This window comes from Oncorhynchus keta, chromosome 3 (assembly GCF_023373465.1).
Source record: "Oncorhynchus keta strain PuntledgeMale-10-30-2019 chromosome 3, Oket_V2, whole genome shotgun sequence".
In the NCBI taxonomy this organism is placed as follows: domain Eukaryota; kingdom Metazoa; phylum Chordata; class Actinopteri; order Salmoniformes; family Salmonidae; genus Oncorhynchus; species Oncorhynchus keta.
The window spans coordinates 6,156,101-6,178,057 of record NC_068423.1 but is presented as its reverse complement, the minus strand read 5'-3'; the positions used below and the strand labels follow the sequence as shown (position 1 = coordinate 6,178,057).

Genomic DNA, 21,957 nt, shown 5'->3' with positions numbered 1-21,957 from the left:
AGCAAATGTGCCTACTCTGGTCTTGTCACCTGCGCTCTAGCTAACAGCTGGCAGATACAGTGTGGGTAAGCTGTGCGGGTTGTGTAGTCTACATGATGAGATTATTATTGATATTTGTATTTGTCAAATGGCAGTCAAGCATCGATCATCATGTCACCAGAATAAGACCCTCGACATTTATTGTAAAGCAGCATCAAGCTCATCACCTTGCCCTTTCACCACCAATGAAGTTCAGTGCCTTGCGAAAGTATTCGGCCCCCTTGAACTTTGCGACCTTTTGCCACATTTCAGGCTTCAAACATAAAGATATAAAACTGTATTTTTTTGTGAAGAATCAACAACAAGTGGGACACAGTCATGAAGTGGAACGACATTTATTGGATATTTCAAACTTTTTTAACAAATCAAAAACTGAAAAATTGGGCTAGCAATACACTGTGCTAACATTAGCCTAGACTTTACCACAGAAAATAACAGTTCTAAACTTGTAAAACCAACTTCTTCTAGACAGAATAGTAACCGTAGGTTCAAACTTACTCTTGGCAAAGCTTTTGTTATGTCTCGTGGTTTCATAACCAGGTCTTTGTAACAATTCAATAATGATAAACAGGAGACGGGAATAAGTTCAATCATTTATCTGAGCGTGCTCATCTCAACACATATTACCCATGATGCTCTGCGTATACAACTACAGTAAGTATGGAGGTACAAATGGTACAACCCTGCACAACACCTTAATGTTTTGTTATCTATATCGACAAATGTTATAGGAAGACATGACGCAAATATTAGCCTGTGGTTGTCGACATGAGTATAATTAATGCTTATTTGGCTCATGAATGGATTATAATTGTGTTAAGTTCTTATGTAGGTACCTTTCAAATACAGTGTTACCTCAATGTAATGTGTGTGAGTGACACAAACACTGTATATCCATTCATGTCATAAGGGAAAGGGCTGTCAGAAGACCTTCTGGCTGTTGGGTAAAGAAGGCTTCAACCCTCCTCTACCAGTCCACACCTCTCCCCCGGCTTCATGTCTCAAACCACCAACTGAGGTACTTGCAAGTTGATTCCTCTGCTTGCTTTTCAACAGAATACACGCCTCTGCAGGTCTCTAAAGTGGACCAATCTATTTTGCACCTGGTTTTCATTTGGGAAATTTGGTGAAAATCCAATATTTAATTTTGTTGATAATTGTTGTAACGATAAGGCTTCGCTGTACAATTTGTTACCCAAGCACAGATTTGTTCGCGTCATACTTGCACCATTGATACAATGGAAACCGCTTGTTGCTAACCCAAACAGTTCAAAAGATCTGACGCATATTATCGGCACAATTCTTTTTGAAAGAATTCTGTCACTGATTGGAGGGGGCACATTTTATATTCATAAATCATGTTCTGAAACTACTTGCAGTCCTCATTTGTTTTACACCTTGTTCAGTCATATTTGTCACGTCACTAGCTCGCTAGTTAACAACCTGGTAACTTTACCAGTATATCCAGAATGAAAGGAAAATGGATAGCTTCTTCAGGAGATCAATGATCAAAGCAATGAATGAATGACCGATATCTTGTGTAGTCGTCACAAACTTGACACTCTTACAGATGCAGTGTACAATTTTCAATTTAATGCATTGCAATTGGAAAATAGTTAATTTACATAATCGACAACCTAATATTCCACATATGACTTAATTTCAATGACAGGTACTCCCCCCCCCGAGATCTCCCCGAGATCTTTTTGCTGCTACTTTTTGTTTCTTTTTTGGGGGGGTATTTTCTTAAAACTGTATTGTTTGTTAAGGGCTTGTAAGTAAGCATTTCACTGTAAGGTGTTACCCCCCCTGTTGTATTCGGCGCATGTGAGAAATAACATTTGATTTGATTTACATAGTAGTTTCTAGGGCACAACATGTGCTTCAGAAGTAGCTATAATTCATAGAGCCTAAATCTCAATCAATTTAAGATATCGTATTTTCTGGTGCTCATAAATGTTATTTTGTGCTCCTAACTTTTTACATTTGGGAGCACTAGTGCTTTTAGGTTAATAACCTAAAACACATGGCCAAATATACACTGGAGTTGCTTACCAAGATGACAGTGAATTTTCCTTTCCTACTTAGTTTTGACTTAAATCAACTTGAAAATCTATTTCAAGACTTGAAAATGGCTGTCTAGCATTGATCAACAACCAACTTGACAGAATTATTTGAACAATTCTTTGAAGAATAATGTGCAAATGTTCTACAATTATAGACTTACCCAGAAAGACACACAGCTGTAATCGATGCCAAAGGTGATTCTAACATGTATTCTCTCAGGGCGTAAAATACTTATGTAATTAAGAGATTAGTGTTTTATTTTTCATGATTTGTGTTACAATTTTTTTCACCCATTTTGACATCCGAGTATTTTGTGTAGATCATTGACAAGAACATGACAATTAAATACATTTTATCTGACCTTGTAACTAAACAAAATGTGGGAAAAGTCAAGGGGTGTGAATCCTTTCTGAAGGCAGTGTAGCTGTTATTGGCAGAGAGGTTTGGTACTCTCGTTGTTATTTAGCGCATGTTGATGTCACCATGGAAAGCCAAAACTCCCGTCCTGCAAACCTGCTGATAAGAAGGTCCTGTGTAGATTGTATTTTCAACCAGCAACTATCAGGAAATAACACGGATCAAATTTCCTCACACTTTTACAGTATTAGTTTCATCAGTTGTTGTACAATATGTTTACAAAACACCGAAAAAATATACAGTACTTTTTACTGCACTGTGCCTTTAAGTCCATGTTTAAGGCAACTTATCTCCGGTCTGAAAAGGTCCCTAGTGACCACACATGATGATTATAGGAAATGTTATGGTAACACCTTTCTTGAGTAAATGTAGATGTTTGATGTGAACCAAATTAAATAAGCATATGGTGATAATCCTGGGGTGTGTTCAATGATGTGAATTTGAAATGTAATGAATAGAGCTAACATGATTCCCGATAAAGATGTTCTACACAATACAGTTCTATGATATCGAAATGCTTTGTAACATTACATCCTTCTAAACAGAGCCCTGGTCATTTCTTTGTTAGGTCAAACCAGCCACATCCAAAGACCAAGAGAGCAAAGCGAGGGGAAGAGGACAGAGAACTCTGACCACTTTCACATGACCAAGGCACGGCACGCTGACGGCAGGGAGAGGATGACCTACAGGCGAACTCAGGCCACACTGAAAGTCTTTATTTTTTTTTGCCAACATGGTTGTTAATGGCAGCTAATTTTTCTAGTAATGATCTTGTTTAGTACATTAATACAAAGATGAATTAGTCAACACATTACCGGTTTCTGGATTTGTTCACATGACAACTGGTCATTTCTTAGCAGAATAATTTATTTGCAGAAAGGGCATTTGTTGTCACATGCCTTTGTTATACGAGGTTTGAATGGAATGTAGTTACATGTAAATTCATGTATGTGGAGATGTGTACTTTTTGTCAACAAGGTTAGAATTAATTTATTATATAAAATAGACAAATGGGGAACAATTATTATACTTTTTTGATTATTTTGAAACAGGATACTTGTACTGCAGATTACATTAAACATGAATATTGTTAGAATTGTAAAAGTATGTACTGATAACTAGAAGCGATGAGAACATGGGTGGATGTTACTGTAATGTCACTGTGAATGTACTGCACAGTTTGTAAAGCTTAATACAGTATGGAATGTGTACGTACACTCCCTGAGACCTGATGAGCATGTGTGCATGTATGTTTCTTTGTTTCCACGTGTGATAGCACTTAAAGACACTACCGGTCAAAAGTTTTAGAACACCTACTCATTCAAGGGTATTTCTTTATTTCTACTATTTTCAACATTGTAGAATGATAGTGAAGGCATCAAGACCATGAAATAACACATATGGAATCAAGTAGTATCCAAAATAGTGTGAAACAAATCTAAAATCAATTTCATATTTGAGATTCTTCAAAAATACACCACTCTTGGCATTCTCTCAACCAGATTCATGAGGTAGTCACCTGGAATGCATTTCAGTTAACAGATGTGCATTCTTAAAAGTTAATTTGTGTCATTTCTATCCTTAATGCATTTGAGCCAATCAGTTGTGTTGTGACAAGGTAGAGGGGTATACAGTAGATAGCCCTATTTGGTAAAAGACCAAATCCACATTATGGCAAGAACAGCTCAAAAAAGCAAAGAGAAGTGACAGTCCATCATTACTTTAAGACATGAAGGTCAGTCATTTCAATAACTTTGAAAGTTTCTTCAAGTGCAGTCGCAAAAACCATCAAGCGCTATGATGAAACTGGCTCTCATGAGGATTGGCACAGGAATGTAAGACTCAGAGTTACCTCTGCTGCAGAGGGTAAGTTCATTACAGTTACCAGCCTCAGAAATTGAAGCCCAAATAAATGCTTCACACAGTTCAAGTCACAGACACATCTCAAAATCAACTGTTCAGACTGTGTGAATCAGGCCTTCATAGTCGAATTGCTGCAAAGAAACCACTACTAAAGAACACCAATGAGAAGAGACTTGTCTGGGCCAAGAAATACGAGAAATTGACTTTAGACCCGTGGAAATTTGTTGTTTGGTCTGGAGTCCAAATTGGCGATTTTTGGTTCAACCGCCGTGTCTTTGTGAGTCGCACAGTGTGGGTGAACAAATGATCTCCGCCTGTGTATTTCCCACCATAAGGCATGGGGGAGTTATCATGGTGTAAGGGTGCTTTGATGGTGACACTGTGATTTATTTAGAATTCAAGGCACACTTAACCAGCATGGCTACCACAGCATTCTGCAGTGATACGCCATCCCATCTGGTTTGGGCTTAGTGGGACTATCATTTGCTTTTCAATACCTCCAGGTGGTGTAAGGGCTATTTTACCAAGAAGGAGAATGATGGAGTGCTACATCAGATGACCTGGCCTCCACAATCCCCCGACCTCAAACAAATTGAGATTGTTTGGGATGAGTCGGACCGCAGACTGAAGGAAAAGCAGCCAACAAGTGCTCTGCATATGTGGGAACGCCTTCAAGACAGTTGGAAAAGCATTCCAGGTGAAGCTGGTTGATAGAATGCCAAGAGCATGCAAAGCTGTCATCAAGGCAAAGGGTGGCTATTGGAGAATCTCATATATAAAATATATTTTGATTTGTTTAACACTTTTTTGGTTACTACATGATTTCATATGTCTTATTTCATAGCGTTGATGTCTTTACTATTATTCTACAATGTAGAAAATAGTAAAAATAAAGAAAAACCCTTGAATGAGTAGGTGTATCCAAACTTTAGACCGGTAGTGTATATTCTTGTCAGTATATGTGTCCAGCATGTCTATATAGTTTCATATCCTCTCCAAAAGTGTAGTAGTCTGTCCACACATACAGTTCTAATGCATTTATATATTCTACATTTTGGGTAGATTCACACAACCCAACAGTGTGTTTACCAGGACTATACACAGGATACATAGAGACGTGCCTGGGAAAACAGGGTAGAAACAGGAAATAGATAAGAGAAACACAAATTGGAGGACATCATTAATGGACTTACAATAAACTACAATAGTACATGTGAACTGATTGAAAATAGGCCATATAGATTTTTATTGTAATTATGCCATGTGATCAGCTCTTAGATAATTACCTGTGATGTGTTCATTATTGGAAGATTCATTAGCTGTGGGAAACAGTGAGACATAGTAGAAAGGCAGACAGCAAATTATGATGGAAGTCAACCGTTACACCATACAGCACAAGCAAGACCTTGGCACCTTGCTGGTGTTAAAAACATTGAAAGAAATTATACATTTATTAAAGACAAAAAGGAGCCTCTAATGCCCATGTTACATTATATTGCATGTTTAGACTATACCACCCCTTAGTTGTTACATAGGCAAAGGGGAACCACAAGTGATTGGTCTGGAAATGTTACATCAAGATGAAAAAGACATACCTTTAAGGTGGAACTCTGTGGTGAGGATACCGCCACTTGGCTCTGCTTCAGAAGGGAGGCTTCTGGCAGTGCACGGGCCCTTAAAAATTATTAGAAGATAGTGTTTAATGACCTCTTTGCTGATCAGAGCTGTATACAACCAACTCCTGATAAATGTGTGTTGTGAATGCACTAAACTGGAATATGCAGATAAGTAAAAAAGTACGCATTTTAATAGGACAGTGAGTAGAAGGCATTGCACTTAAGCAGTTTTTAGGTGCAATGACAGAGTTTGCATTTATGGGTCATTCTATAAATTAAGGGGCCAACATTAGCGTCAACATTTCAAAATGGTTGGATATACATTTAAATATGATTTTTTTTGCAGCTTCACATGTGTAGTTACAGGAATAAGAGTCTAGATAAGCACAATGATGCCATAACTACCACCTAGCAACAACAAAATATTCAAAATGTCACATGAATCATGGACACCACATGTTTCTTTGCCTATTAGCCAGGTCTGTTTGTGCTTTAGTCAACTTCTCTATCATTTACAGCCATGCTAAACATTGCTTTAGAATGAAAATGATCAACAGCATTTATGTTTTAGTTAATATAACACTGTAATACAATGGGTTCTGTCAGCAAAATCATTGACAATAACCACTAATGAAATCATTAAAATCAGTAAACTCTTCAATATTGTGTTTGGACATGTTTTAACTATTCTTGTGGGGACCAGAAGTCCCCACAAGAATAGTAAACTAACAAACATTTGACCAACTGGGGACATTGTTAGTCCCCATGAGGTCAAATGCTATTTATAGGGGGTTTAGGGTTAAGGTTAGAATTAGGGTTAGGGTTAGAATTACATTAAGGGTAGGGTTAGATTTAGGGTTCGTGTTAGGCTTTTGGGTTAGGGTAAGTGTACTGGTTAGGGTTAGGTTTAGCGGTTCTGGAAAATAGGATTTTGAATGGGACTGAATTGTGTGTCCCCACAAGGTTAGCTGTACAAGCCTGTCTGTGTGTGTGTAGTGTGAGTGAGTCTGTATCTGAAAACTAACCATCAAATTCTTGCTTCCTCTGTCTTTTTCCAATACTCCTTGCCTCTCCTTGAAAGTGCATTGGAGCCCGAGGGGAGGAACCTTTAGTTCTCTCCCACAATGTACTTTGAGAGGGAGGTGAGGAATGGAGGGAACAAGGGAAGAATCTCAATTGCATTTCCTTGATTCCTCACATACTCTCTCCTCGCCTCCCTCTCAAAACCCATTAGATAAGACGTTGAGGGGAGGGGCCTCTGACCTTGTCATCCAATGGATTTTGAGAAGGAGACGAGGAGCGAGGACGCAATGAATCATGTAATTGAGATTCTCAAGGACAGAGGATGCAAGTAGTTGACAGCTGTTCATATTTTTAGACAGTGTCAGACTGTCAGCTACCCCTAGCCCCTCAACATCTGCTCTGTACAACTGTCTGGAAGAGGTTAAGTCTTGGCTGCAGAACAACTCCAATTCGTCAGCAGCAAGACAGAGGCAATGATTGTAGGCACCCCCAGCAGATCACCAACTCATCTGCCCTGCTATCGATGGCCACATCATTCCCCTCTCCTCAGTCATCACCAACCTTGGCGTTAGATTCGACCCTGCACTCTCCTTCAATGCCCACGTTAGTCACGTCTGTAAAACAATCTTCACCTGAAGTACATCTCCCGCCTAAGACCCTCTCTCAGCGCTTCTGATGCAGGAAAGCTTATCCATGCATTCGTCTTCTCCAGAATTGATTATGGGAATGCAGTAGTTGGGGGGGGCCTACCTGCAAACTCAATTAATACATTACAGCTCATTCAAAAAACAGTGCTGCAAGGATTCTGTCAAACAAAAAAGTCTGCCAACATCACCCCTATCTATCCTTGTTGACCTCCATTGGAAACCTGTCCCTCAAATAATGTCTAAATAGCATTGGACCTGCGTCCCGGTCAGATCTACTCTCCTCCTATGAACCTCCATGCACCCTTTTTTAAATATATATATTTTTTAGTTCACCTTTATTTAACCAGGTAAGCTAGTTGAGAACAAGTTGTCAGTTACATCTGCGACCTGGCCAAGAAAAAGCAAAGCAGTGCGACACAAACAACACAAGCGGAATAAACAAGCGTACAGTCAATAACACAACGGTTGAGGGTCAAGCCACGCCAAACGGATTCATGCACCCAGGACCTATCTCCAAACTATGGGTGGACTTTTCTCCCCATGCACCATGGCTTTGGAACTTCCTTCCTGACAATCTCAGGGCTCAGACAATTTTTTAAAATGCACTTTTAGTTTATTCATGTACAGTGTCATGAAAGGCGCTTTACAAATGTAATACAGTATTATTAATACTGCACAGAGTCTCGACACTTGTGGAGATCTGAGAGGGTTTGATGGTCAGCTCTCCATCTAACTCTGATAGGCTTGGCGGAATTTTTGCGGTATTGCTTACACCTGTCCGATCCTCTCAGTGTTTAGGGGTAGGGGCTCAGGGTTGTTTCTGGACAGGACCCCACAACCCTTTGTGGTATTGTTTGGATGTTTCATTCCATTGCTATACAGATTTGCACCGGTGTAAGCTGGACACACCTATGTCACCCTATTATGTGTGTATTTCAGGAAATGACTTCCTGAAGTCCTAAGCAGCTGATTGGGCCGCCCCATTGATGATTGGAGCTCTGCCACGCCCTCTCATCAGAAGATACAGCTGTTTTCAATTACCGACTCCTTCTGCAGCTTTAAAAGCCAGTGTTCCGTTGTTAGGAGGAGAGAGTTTCTTGGTATGTCCTGTGTTTTGTTGTTGGGCTTTCTGAATTTTTGTAAAGTATTTTGTAGCCGGTCCTGCTGATGTTTGTGTATGCAGTAGCACTGTGTTTTTGATTTGTGAAATGGTTCACTTTAAGTTTGTATTACTCTGTTTCATTTGTTCCTGGGGGGGAAGGGCAAGGCACCTTGGGAGTGCTTAGGCAAGAGGCCTGCGGGCACACATACTCGTAGTATGTACTATGTCAATGCACACTAGGTAAGACCTGGGCGGACCATCCCCTGTTTTTGGTTAGTGCACCCGTTGGTGCTAGTTTTTATTAGTCATGTTAAAGTTACTCGTTCTGTTAAAAGCATTCAATTTTGAAATCGCATAATTATTTGGAATATGTGTGCCCATGAAAACCGAGTCCAACAGCAATATCCAGGAATGTTACAGTATCAAGTTCAATGTGTAATTTAATTCTTAAATGATTAGTATATAATATAACAACAAACAGTATCATAAATGCAAGGAAAGAAAGTTAATGTTTTGTCACATATGTGCCAAATCTGTGAAGACGCCAAGCATGAGAAAGGTTTTGATTTAACTCATGAATTGAAATGAATGTATCCATGTTCCCCCTTTATATCTTAATGTATTCAAATTAATTTGTTTAGCTAATTATTATTGCCTTTTTAACAGTTCTAAGCAGTTGTCCACAACAAGAAATGCTCACTGGTACCCTAGTTTATGCAAAGAACCTTATCCAGTATCGACTTCCTGGCGACTACGCAAATGTAATGACTCCGTTAGTTTTGCTTATTTATCACAAATGTCCCATGTTACATATGTAGGATGGTAAAATGTCATACTTACTGGCTGACATGATAGTTTTTCCCCGTCACAAACCCCAACCTCGCAGTGAAGCCAAACAGTGGACACCTTCTCCTGGCGCTGGAAGCGGAAGGAGTTGAACTTGAACATGGAGCGGCTGTCTTTGGCGTTCTCGAAAATGGTCACAGTTTTGTCATACGAGCAGCTGTGAATGAGAGACCTCACTTGATTGAATGTTTGATCAAATGTTTGAAAAATATAGGAACAGCTGTATCACCTGTAGGAAAGTTCAATGCAATTCAGAATTAATTTGTTTATTCCACAAAGTTGGGTTTTGATCGGCAAGCAGTGTCGAATTAGGTTGGTTACCACTGAAATACCTGTTGATGATGAGATTCCACCTCTTCTTGTCTATTGAGTAAGGAGTGGGTGTCGCCCAGCAGTTGCTTATCACCACTTTGAATCTGGGGGAGCAAAGAATGTTGGATAATTATATTCAAGAGAGGGGGATCCGGGGGCACCTCCCCCTGTTTTGTGTTTTGAATTATCACCCGCTTCTATTTCTTCATTTCTATCCAGAGAAGTGATCTCTTTAAGGGTGAATGGATGATGCATGATACAAATACAGTGCTTTCAGAAGTTATTCACACCCCTTGACTTTTTCCACATTGTTGTGTTACACATGTTGTGTCACAGACTGAATTTAAAATTGGCCTACACACAATACCCCATAGTGTCAACGTGGAATTATGTTTAGAACCTTTTAACAAATCAATTAAATGTGAAAAGCGGAGATGAAGGCAACCGCTCAGAGATATCACCATGGGGCCAATTGTCACGTTGTATAAAGGAATTGAGACAGGCGCAGGAATACGCAATAGAGAGGGTTTTAATACTCCACCCAAAAATACAACATGCCATTGAAAGCCACGGGGACAAAGCCCAAAACAGGTATGTAACCCAAACAAAAGAGCGAGGTTAAACCGCAAATACACGGGACGAGACCTGGAATAACGAGTACACAACACATGCAGCTTGGAAGCCGATACAACAGCACAGGACCAACGGACGTAACAATAACTGACAAAACAATGGTTAACAGAGGGCATGTATACAACTACTAATCAGGGGGAATGGGAAGCAGGTGTGCATAATGAAACAAGTTCAGCGATGCCTAGAGGCCGGTGACGTAGACCTCCGGAGCTGGTGCACTGAATGAGCAGCAGTACCTGGGGAATCCTTGACACCATTGGTGACTTTAATAGAGTTACAGAGTTTACTGAGTGTGATAGGATAAAACAACTACATTGTAGTTACTCCACAATACTAACATAATTGACGGAGTATAAAGGAGGAAGCCTGTACAGAATAAAAATATTAATTAACAAGCATCCTGTTTGCAACAAGCCACTAAAGTAATAGTGCAAAAAAAATTGTCCAAGAAATTAACTTTTTTGTCCTGAATACAAAGTGTTGTTTGTGGAAAATACAATACTATAAGGGCACAGGAGGCAGATCGTTCGAGTCTATGATATTTATTAGTATCCAAGGGGCAGGCAAGATAATGGTCGTGGACAGGCAAAAGATCATAACAAGGTCAGAGTCCAGGAGGTACATAGTGACAGGAAGGCTCTAGGGCAGGCATTATGGTCAGGCAGGTGGGTTCAGAGTCAAGGCAGGCTTGGGTCAATACCAGGAGGACTAGCAAAAAACAGAGAAAAGGGAAAAGCAGGAGCACGGAGTAACACGCTGGTTGACTTTACAAAACAAGACGAACTGGCACAGACACAAGTATAAAAACCCAGGGGAGAATGGGGAAGATGGGTGACACCTGGAGGGGGTAGAGACAAGCACAAGGATAGGTGAAACAGGGTGTGACAGCAGTGGAACGATGGACTCTAGAGATGGGGAAAGGGCCAATGAAACAGGGGGAAAGTTTGCGGGATTCCACCCGAAGGAGCAGGTCCCGTGTGGATAGCCATACCCTCTGCCCAATGCGATAGCGAGGGGCTGGAGTCCGGCAGCGGACCGCTTGTCGACGATACCTGGAGTTGGTCTTGAGAAGCGCCACCCGGGCTCTTCTCCAGGTACGCCGACAGCGGCTGATGAACATCTGGGCCAAGGGTATGTTGACTTCTTGCTCTTGTTCTGGGAAGAGTGAAGGCTCATACCCCATGGAGCACTCGAAAGGTGAAAGTCCCGTGGTCGAACAGGGAAGAGTGTTCTGGGTATACTCCACCCAGACCATTTGTCGGATCCAGGTAGTGGGTTTGGTTGAGATGAGGCATCTTAAGGTTGTTTCCAGGTCTTGGTTTGCTCGCTCCGACTGGGCATTGGATTGGGAATGGAATCCGGAGGACAGGCTGGCCGACAACCCAATAAGGGTACAGAATACCTTCCACAACTGAGATGAGAACTGAGGACCCCGGTTGGAGACCATGTCTACCGGGAGTCCGTGGATCCTGAAGACGTGCTGCACCATGAGCTGGGCCATCTCTTTGGCAGAGAGTGGTTCGGGGAGAGGGATGAAATGGGCGGCATTGGAAAACAGATCCACTACCATCAGAATGATGGTGTTGCCATCAGACGCAGGAGTGGGGAGTGGGGAGACATGGGACCAGGGATGGTGAGGGACAGGTTGTGGCTGAAGGAGGCCGGAAGGGGCTTGCCACTGAGTCTTATTCTTAGCACAAACGGTGCACACGGCGACGAAGGCAGAAGCGCCAGGAACCATTGTGAGCCACCAGAGATGTTGTCGGAGAGAGGCCAGGGTTCGTCGGGAACCCAGATGACAGGTAAGCCTGGAGGAATGAGCACATTCCAGGACTGAACTGGGGAAAAACAACCGGTTAGCCGGGCCCCTTCCAGGGGCAGGCTGGGAATGTTGTGCCTTGCAGTCCAGGGTCCAAGCACATGAGGTGTGGTCTCTGAGTCAGAGGATGTGGCAGCGGGACTGTACCGGTGAGAGAGGGTGTCAGGTTTAACATTCTTGGACCCTGGACAACAGGAAATGGTGAAGTTGAACCTGGTGAATAACAGAGCCCACCGGGCCTGCCTGGAGTTAAGGCACTTGGCTGTGCGGAGATATTAGAAATTCTTGTGGTCGGTCCAAACCAAAAACAGATGTTCTGCTCCCTCCAGCCAGTGTCTTCACTCCTCCAGTGCCATCTTGATCGCCAGTTCTCAGTTACCCACGTCGTAGTTTCTTTCTGCAGAGTTGAGACGATGGGACATGAAGGCACAGGGATGGTCCTGGACGGATCGCTGGGATAGGATAGCCCCCATTCCAACATCAGAAGCATCGACCTCAACCACAAACTGACAGGACAGGCCCGGATGGACGAGGATGGGGCTGTAGTGAACCGATGCTTCAGGTCCACAAAGGCTCTGTCAACCGCTGGGGACCATGTGAACGTTACCTTTGAAGAGGTGAGTGCCCGATAGGGGGACACAAGGGTGCTGTAGCCTTGAATGAATCGCTGGTAGGAATTGGCAAACCCCAAGAAACGTTGTAGCTGCACCCTGGACGTAGGTTGGGGCCATTCCACTACTGCTTTCACCTTTTCCGGGTCCATCTGGACATTTCCTTCTGCGATGACATATCCCAGAAAGAAGAGGGTAAAACGGTGGAACTCGCACATCTCTGCATTCACAAATAACTGGTTCTCCAGGAGGCGCTGAAGGTCTTGTCGAACATGGAGGATGTGTTCTTGGGCAGAACTACAAATAAATACGATGTTGTTGAGGTAGACAAACACGAAATGATTTAACGTGTCCCAGAGCACATTGTTTACCAGGGCCTGGAAGACCGCGGGGCACTGGTGAGTCCAAACTGCATGACCAGGTACTCAATGTCCACTGGCAGTATTGAAGGCTGCTTTCCACACATCGCCTTTGTGTATCCGAACCAGGTGGTAGGCATTCTGAAGGTCCAGCTTGGAGAAGATGGTAGCCCACAAAGAGGTTCGAAAGCCGAGGAGAGGAGTGGTAGGGGGTAACGATTATTGATCATTATGTCATTAAGGCCCCGGTAGTTGTCCTTCTTTTCCACAAAGAAAAACCCTGCGCCGGCAGGGGATGCAGAAGGACGGATGCCTCCAGCAGCCAGAGAGTCCTCAATATACTCCTCCATGGCCTGGGTTTCCAGGCCGGATAGGGAATATAGCTGACCACGAGGCGTTGTGGTGCCTGGGAGAAGGTCAATGGCAGAATCGTAGGGACGATGCAGGGGAAGAGAAGTAGTTTGTGCCTTCCTGAAGACCTCCAGGTGGTTATGGTGCTCTGCGGGGACAGAAGAGAAATCCGTGGCTTGACTTAAGCACTGAGGAGGCCGTCTCGGGAAGGCTACGCTGCTTTGAGGCAATGGCAGAACGGACTCCAACCCAGGATTGAATTTTTGGTCCAGTCAATAACAGGGTTGGGTTTTTGGAGCCAAGAAAATTCCAACACAACAGGAACATGGGGGGACTCAATGAGGAGAAGCTGTGTAGACTCACTGTGATTTCCTGAAACCCGCATATTAACAGCCGTCCAGTGCACTAGCGTCCATGGGAACAGAGAGGAGTTGAGTTGGGATATCTAATTCAGAAACTATGGTAGCGTCCATAAAACTCTCATCCGTCCCAGAGTTAATGAGCACCCGGATAGACAGACTGGTCTCCCCACAGCAGTATCACAAAAAAGGGAGTGTGTTTGATGGGAATTAGAGGATTCCCAGTCTGGCTCACCAGAGTACTTGTACCTACTAAAGAAATAGGTCAGGTTGCTATATAATTCCCTGCAGCCCCACAGTACAGACAACTGTTGGAACTTAGCCTACGTCAAGGTTCCCTAGGCGATAATCTAGCTCTGCCCAGTTGCATAGGTTCCGGTGTATCTGACTCAACCGTTGCCGATGATTCTCGAGGGAACTCAGGTGGCTTCAGGTCTTCTCGGGAAAAACAGCCTTTGGGGACTTCCGGATTCCTTCGGATATGTACGAGCAGCAGCAGATGAACAAGTGTGTCCAAGACCACCACTGATTGTATGCAAGTTACTGGGCGGTTGGGAGGTCTCAGAGGCGGCAGGCTGCCTATGAGCTAACTCACTGATTTGCTCCGTAATAGCCTTGAACCCTTGGTCGTGGGGTTCTGTCAGGGAACAAAACCCTTCCAAAAGCTCCAGCAGTAGCTCCTCATGCCTCGCAATGGTGGCTACCTGCAGGGAGACAGCGTGGCGGAGCTGGTCCAAGTCTGCTGGGTCTGTCATGGCCAGTTCGTACCATAAGGGCACAGGGCGAGACACAGATGCAGACATGGGAGGCAGATGGTTCGAGTCTCTGATATTTATTAGTATCCAAGGTTCAGGCAATATAATGTTCATGGACAGGCAAAATATCATAACAAGGTCCGAGTCCAGGAGGTAAATAGTGACAGGCAGGCTCTAGGTCAGGGCAGGCAGTATGGTCAGGCAGGCAGTTTCAGAGTCAAGGTGGGCTAGGGTCAAAACCGGGAGTACTAGCAAAAAACAGAGAAAAGGAAAAAAGCAGGAGCACGGAGTAACACGAAGGTTGACTAGACAAAACAAGACGAACTGGCACAGACAGACAGAAAACACTATAACGGGGAAGATAGGTGACACCTGGAGGGGGTGGAGACAAGCACAAGGACAGGTGAAACAGATCAGGGTGTGACACAATACAACACATTACCTCACTCCATATTTTCAAGCATAGTGGTGGCTGCATCATGTTATGGGTATGCTTGTAATTGATACAAACTGGGGAGTTTTTCAGGATAAAAAAGAAACGGAATGAATCTAAGCACAGGCTAAATCCTAGAGGAAAACCTGAATGAGTCTGCTTTCCACCAGGCACTGGGAGAAGAATTCACCTTTCAGCAGGACAATAACCTAAATCACAAGGCCAAATATACAGTATACTGGAGTTGCTTACAAAGACAACATTGAATGTTCCTGAGTGGCCTGGTTACAGTTTTGACTTAAACCGACTTGAAAATCTATGGCAGGACTTGAAAATGTCTGTCTAACAATTTTCAAAACAAGCTTGGAGAATTTAAAAAAAAGTAATTTGCAATTATTGTACAATCCAGGTGTGCAAAGCTCTTAGAGACTTACCCATAAAGACTCACAGCTGTAATCACTGCCAAAGATGATTCTAGCATGTATTGACTCAGTGGTGTGAATCCCTATGTAAATCAGATACTATATTTCTGTATTTAATTTTCAATAAATTTGCCAACCTTTCTAAAAACATATTTTAATGTTGTCATTATGGGGAATTGTGTGTAAGTGTGTGTAAATGGGTGAGAGAAAATGTATAAATTTAATCAATTTTGCATTCTGGCTGTAACACAACAAAATGTGGAATCAGTTAAGGGGTGTAAAAACTTTCCAAAGACAATGTTTGTCTCCAACACCTACAGTTGAAGTCAGAAGTTTACATACACTTGCGTTGGAGTCATTAAAACTCGTTGTATAACCACTCCACAAATGTCTTGTTAACAAACTATAGTTTTGGCAGGTCGGTTAGGACATCTACTTTGTGCATGACACGAGTCATTTAAAAAAAAATTGTTTACAGACAGATTATTTAACTTATAATTCACTGTATCACAATTCCAGTGGGTCAGAATTTACATACTCTAGGTTGACTGTGTCTTTAAACTGCTTGTAAAATTCCAGAAAATGACATCATTGCTTTAGAAGTTTCTGATATGCTAATTTACATAATTTGAGTCAATTGGAGGTGTACCTGTGGATGTATTTCAAGGCCTACCTTGAAACGCAGTGCCTCTTTGCTTGACATCATAGGAAAATCAAAAGAAATCAGTCAAAACCTCAGATTTTGATTCATCCTTGGGAGCAATTTCCAAATGCCTGAAGGTACCACGTTCATCTGTACAAACAATAGCACTCAAGTATTAACACCATGGCACCACACATCCGTCATACCGCTCAGGAAGGAGACGAGCTCTGTCACCTAGAGATGAAAGTACTTCGGTGGGAAAAGTGCAAATCAATCCCAGAACAAAAGCAAAGGACCTTGTGAAGATGCTGGTGGAAACAGGTACAAAAGTATCTATATCCACAGTAAAATGAGTCCTATATCGACATAACCTGAAAGGCTGCAATGCAAGGAAGAAGCCACTGCTCCAAAACTGCCATAAAAAAGCCAGACTACGGGTTGCAACTGCACATGGGGACAAAGATCGTACTTTTTGGAAAAAATGTCCTCTGGTCTGATGAAACAAAAATTGAACTGTTTGGCTATTATGACCATCGTTATGTTTGGAGGAAAAGGGGGAGGCTTGCAAGCCGAAGAACACCATCCCAACCGTGAAGCACGGGGGTGGCAGTATCATGGTGTGGGGGTGCTTTGCTGCAGGAGGGACTGGTGTACTTCACAAAATAGATGGCATCATGAGGCGGGAAATTGTGTGGATATTTTGAAGCAACATCTCAAGACATCAGTCAGGAAGTTAAAGCTTGGTTGCAAATGGGTCTTCCAAATGGACAATGACCCCAAGCATACTTTCAAAGTTGTGGCAAAATGGCTTAAGGACAACAAAGTCAAGGTATTGGAGTGGTCATCACAAAACCCTGACCTCCAGCCTATAGAAAATTTGTGGGCAGAACTGAAAAAGTGTGTGCGAGCAAGGAGGCCTTACAAACCTCACTCAGTTACACCAGCTCTGTCAGGAGGAATGGGCCAAAATTCACCCAACTTATTGTGGGAAGCTTGTGGAAGGCTCCCCGATACATTTAACCCAAGTTTAACATTTTAAAGGCAATGCTACCAAATACTAATTGAGTGTATGTAAACGTCTGACCCACTGGGAATGTGATAAAGGAAATAATAATCTGAAATAAATCATTCTCTCTACTATTATTCTGACATTTCACATTCTTAAAATAAAGTGGTGATCCTAACTGACCTAAGACAGGGAATTTGGTACTAGGATTAAATGTCAGGAATTGTGAAAAACTGAGTTTAAATGTATTTGGCTAAGGTGTATGTAAACCTCCGACTTAAACTGTATCCCCCCCACTTTCACATATTGTCGTATTTGGTCACGTGTATTTGCTTTATGCAGGGCGAGGAATATCTATACTGAACAAATATATAAACGCAACATGCATAGTGTTGGTCCCATGAGCTGAAATAAAAGATCCCAGAAATGTTCCATATGCAAAAAAAGCTTATTTCTCTCCAATTTTGTGCACACATTTGATTACATCCCTGTTAGTGAGCATTTCTCTTTTTCCAAGATAATCCATCCACCTGACAGGTGTGGCATATCAAGAAGCTGATGAAACAGCATGATCATTACAGAGGTGCACCTTGTGCTGGGGACAATAAAAGGCCTCTCTAAAAATGTACTGTTTTGTCCACTAGAGCTGTTGCCAGAGAATTTCATGTTAATGTCTATACCATAAGTCGCCTCCAACATTGTTGTAGAGAATTTGGCAGCACCTCCAACCGGCCTCACAACATGTGAGGCCAACCGGCCTCACACCACATGTAACCACTCCAGCTCAGGACCTCTGTATCTGGCTTCTTCACCTGTGGGATCATCTGAGACCAGCCAGTCCAGACAGGTAATGGAAATGAGGAGTATTTCTCTCTGTAATAAAGCCCTTCTGTGCGGAAAAACTCAATCTGATTGGCTGGGCCTGGCTCCCCCAGTGGGTGGGCCTATTCCTTCCCAGGCCCCCCGTGGCTGCCCAGTCATTTAAAATCCATAGATTAGGGCCTAATGAATTTATTTAAATTGACTGATTTCCTTATATGAACTGTAAATTGTTGCATAATGCTTTCATATTTTTGTTCAGTATAAATTAACATTTGCTAAATATATATACATACAGTTGAAGTCGGAAATGTATATACAACTCAGCAAAATACATTTAAACTCAGTTTTTCACAATTCCTGACATTTAATCCAAGTAAAAATGAGTTAGGATCACTTTATTTTCAGGTTATGTCGATATAAGGACTCGTTTTACTGTGAATATAGATACTTCTGTACCTGTTTCCTCCAGCATCTTCACAAGATCCTTTGCTGTTTTCGCACCAAAGTATGTTCATCTCTAGGAGACAGAACATGTCTCCTTTCTGAGCGGTATGATGGCTGCGTGGTCCCATGGTGTTAATACTTGAGTGCTATTGTTTGTACAGATGAACGTGGTACATTCAGGCATTTGGAAATTTCTCACAAGGATGAACCAGACTTGTGGAGGTAAACACATTTTTTTCTGAGGTCTTGGCTGATTTCTTCTGATTTTCCCATAATGTCAAGCAAAGAAGCACCGAGTTTCAAGGTAGGCCTTGAAATACATCCAAAGGTACACCTCCAAATGACTCAAATTATGTCAATTATCATATCAATTAGCATATCAGAAGCTTCTAAATAATTTTCTGGAATATTACAAGCTGTTTAAAGGCACAGTCAATTTAGTGTATGTAAACTTCTGACCCACTGGAATTGTGATACAGTGAATTATAAGTGAAATAATCTGTCTGTAAACATGTTTTTTAATTACCTGTGTCATGCACAAAGTAGAAGTCCTAACCGACTTGCCAAAACTATAGTTTGTTAACAAGAAAAACTAGTTTTAATGACTCCAACCTAAGTTTATGTAAACTTCTGACTTCAACTGTATATACTGTATATTTTGAGTACCTGTTGCTGAGTCCTTTGGCTTCCATCCCAATGAACACTTCAGAGCCAATCTCTGATGTGTCAATCACATAGGGGGCGTCTTTGGCATACAGGAACTTGGAATTCTAAAGACATGAACACAGGTTAGTCAGTTATATTTATATTCACATGAAGTTGACTTTTACGACTTGAGTGATCCTTACAAGTAATGGACACATTTTTATCTCCATAATATTACAAAACGAATGTTAGCATTACGTTTTACACTCAGCAGCTAAGAACCTGTTTCGCGGGGCCAGACTAAGCCTATTCCTGGACTAAAAAGCATGCTTTATGGATAATCTCCATTTAATGTCCAAGACTAGGCTTAATCTGTGTCCGGGAAGTTGATGAGAACCTAAACTTGAGGTACTCACCGTGAATACGTTCATAGACAACTGTGAACTAAAAGTGCCTAAACTCCCGTTGCTGACAAAAACTGTAGCCACTCTGGAAGAAGCAAAGGGTTTCGTAAAAACGCTGAAAGTCATTGGGTTAGAATGCAAACGCTTTCCAGAAGGTACCGGCGGTGACCTAAATGCCAGGATCGGTGCTTACCTTTGGCTGAAGACGGCGTTGTTGACCAAGTAGGCGGCCCGGTACGTGCAGCTGAACGTGTAGTTGACCGGCTGGTTTCTGACTGTTAGTGAAGTGTCATTGGACACAATGGAGTTGTAGAAGACATACTTGGGGTCTTTACCACCAATATACTGGGAAGAAATAGCAGACACGCCAAAGAATGAGGATGGGTTGTTGATTCTTTAGGCCTATCGCTTTGCATTTAGCTGGAATACCTTGCTCAGACCTGCAACTCTTCATGTCTCAGGCAAGCTTACCCCCTCCATTAAAAGTACTTTCTCACCTCGGCGTGAGTGCCACAGTACGAGTTGTTTTTGGGCGTCAGGTCAGGGATGGTGAAGCGAAAGTACCCTGGGCTGTTGACACCGCTGTAACACAGCCCCCCTAGGGACAGCTGGCCGATCTCCCAGCCGTAGGGACACTCCGGGACGTTAGCAATGATGGCATTGGGGAAACACGACACCATCACATAGTCTGATAAACAACCAGCACAGAGAAAAGACGATCTTAGAGGATGCTGATAGAACCTGTTCCATAGTGTCATATGGATAGCGATTCCACTCTCTTTAAGGGAAAAAATACTCACCTGCTTTCTGGGGGGCACAAGTCCACGCTACCGGCAGTAGAAGTAGTAGAGCGCTTACAGCAGCCATTGTCAAAGGCTGAAAATAAATATCAGAGATAAATTGTAACACATTGATATGATAAAGTCAATAACAACTTAAAATCGTATATTCTCCCCATATATAATAAGGTTTATTTGAGCTTGTACACATGCATGCACAGCTAAAAGCTGAATTTCAGTGTACAAACAAAAAGGAAAGAAAAATAAGAAGATTTTAGGGTGAAATTAAGTTCGGGACTGCAGTGGAGGGATGAAGCATCGTTGGTCTCTGAGCGGAGGGAGGGATCACAATAGCAGCCAGGGGAGTCAGATCCCAAGCCATTGTTTTGTTTCATCATGGTTTAATAACCAGCCACTCCTTCACAACCGCTGCACAGTCACAGACAGACATGACCAGTACATAGTTCTAGTATTAATTGGCATGAGCTGATAACGTCCGTTCCCGTCAGGATTTCTACATGGTCTAAAAATGCTCTCAGGGAGATGTCGGATGTTTAAAAAAAAAAAAAAAATATTCAAGAGACTTAAAAATGGAATGAAATGACAACACGTTAGGTAAGGCCTGAATAAGGTTAAACCTAAGTGAACCATCTCTTTAACCTTACCATAGAAGATTCATGAAGGGTAGGCGGCTAGTTCTAGTCTGGCTAGGTTTCCGTCAGAGGGTCTTCGTGGTCTGTATAGACTGACTGGGAACTATAGCCACCACTGACAGCTAGACAGCCAAGAGGATGGATTTTATACTTTTACCGGTAAGAGGAACCCACCCCCCCACCCCGCTCACCTCTCCTCTATCTCAAGTACCCTACTTGGCAGTGCCAAATTGGTAGCCCTATTGTGGAGCTACTCACAAAAGCTCTCTGTGAAGTAAACGACATTGACTTTCAAATGACTAACTTCTCAGGGGATCACTGCAGCACACTCAACATTGCGTTAGTCTTTAACATTCCTTTAATGTCTTACTCTACTCTGATACTTCTATGTTATACTCGATAATCAAGGGTTGAGCATGACTATGTTGCGTCCCCAGACATATTTGAATCAGTATTGTGTTGATTCTAAGCATGCTCTCAGCTTAAAGATTCTATGCAAGTTAGATGCTCTGAAAGGGAGAGGTTCCCTCACTCACTCACTCACTCGTTCGCACGCACGCACACACACACGCGCGCACACGCACACGCACACGCACACGCACACGCACACACACACACACACACACACACACACACACACACACACACACACACACACACACACACACACACACACACACACTGTCACTCTTCCTAGCTCTTTGTAGATCACCTAGCATGTTTTTCGCGACTGGAAGTGTGGGATGCCAACCTTACATAACATGATGGAATCTGGGGGCTTCTCATTGTTAGCATGGCTAAAGAGCTGTAACTCTACCTGTCCCCTGACCCTTCCTCTGATTTGTATCTTCCATCCATCTCCCTCCAAGAATTCCCCAATGCTCTAT

The 21,957-nt window shown here is 42.5% G+C and overlaps 1 protein-coding gene across 1 annotated transcript; it reads right to left on the bottom strand.

The window, feature by feature from the left end:
- Positions 1-3,224: 3,224 nt before the first annotated feature.
- tectb (tectorin beta) lies at positions 3,225-21,193 on the bottom strand. Its single transcript, XM_035747505.2, has 11 exons — positions 21,083-21,193; positions 20,439-20,514; positions 20,136-20,326; positions 19,832-19,983; positions 19,651-19,723; positions 19,256-19,359; positions 9,953-10,036; positions 9,615-9,777; positions 5,982-6,060; positions 5,673-5,705; positions 3,225-5,507 (listed from the first exon to the last, which is right to left on the bottom strand). The coding sequence occupies exons 1-11, from the start codon at positions 21,083-21,085 to the stop codon at positions 5,434-5,436; spliced, it is 1,032 nt and encodes a 343-aa protein (XP_035603398.1). The 5' UTR covers positions 21,086-21,193; the 3' UTR covers positions 3,225-5,433.
- Positions 21,194-21,957: the final 764 nt, after the last annotated feature.

What these genes read in the sequence shown, in the direction of transcription:
- tectb (XM_035747505.2), bottom strand. An exon ending in GCCAAAGGACTCAGCAACAG is followed by an intron (nt 10,037 to 19,255) that starts GTACTCAAAATA and finishes TTGCTCCCCCAG; the next exon opens with ATTCAAAGTGGTGATAAGCA. An exon ending in CAATAATGAACACATCACAG is followed by an intron (nt 5,508 to 5,672) that starts GTAATTATCTAA and finishes CTGTTTTCCCAG; the next exon opens with GCACGTCTCTATGTATCCTG.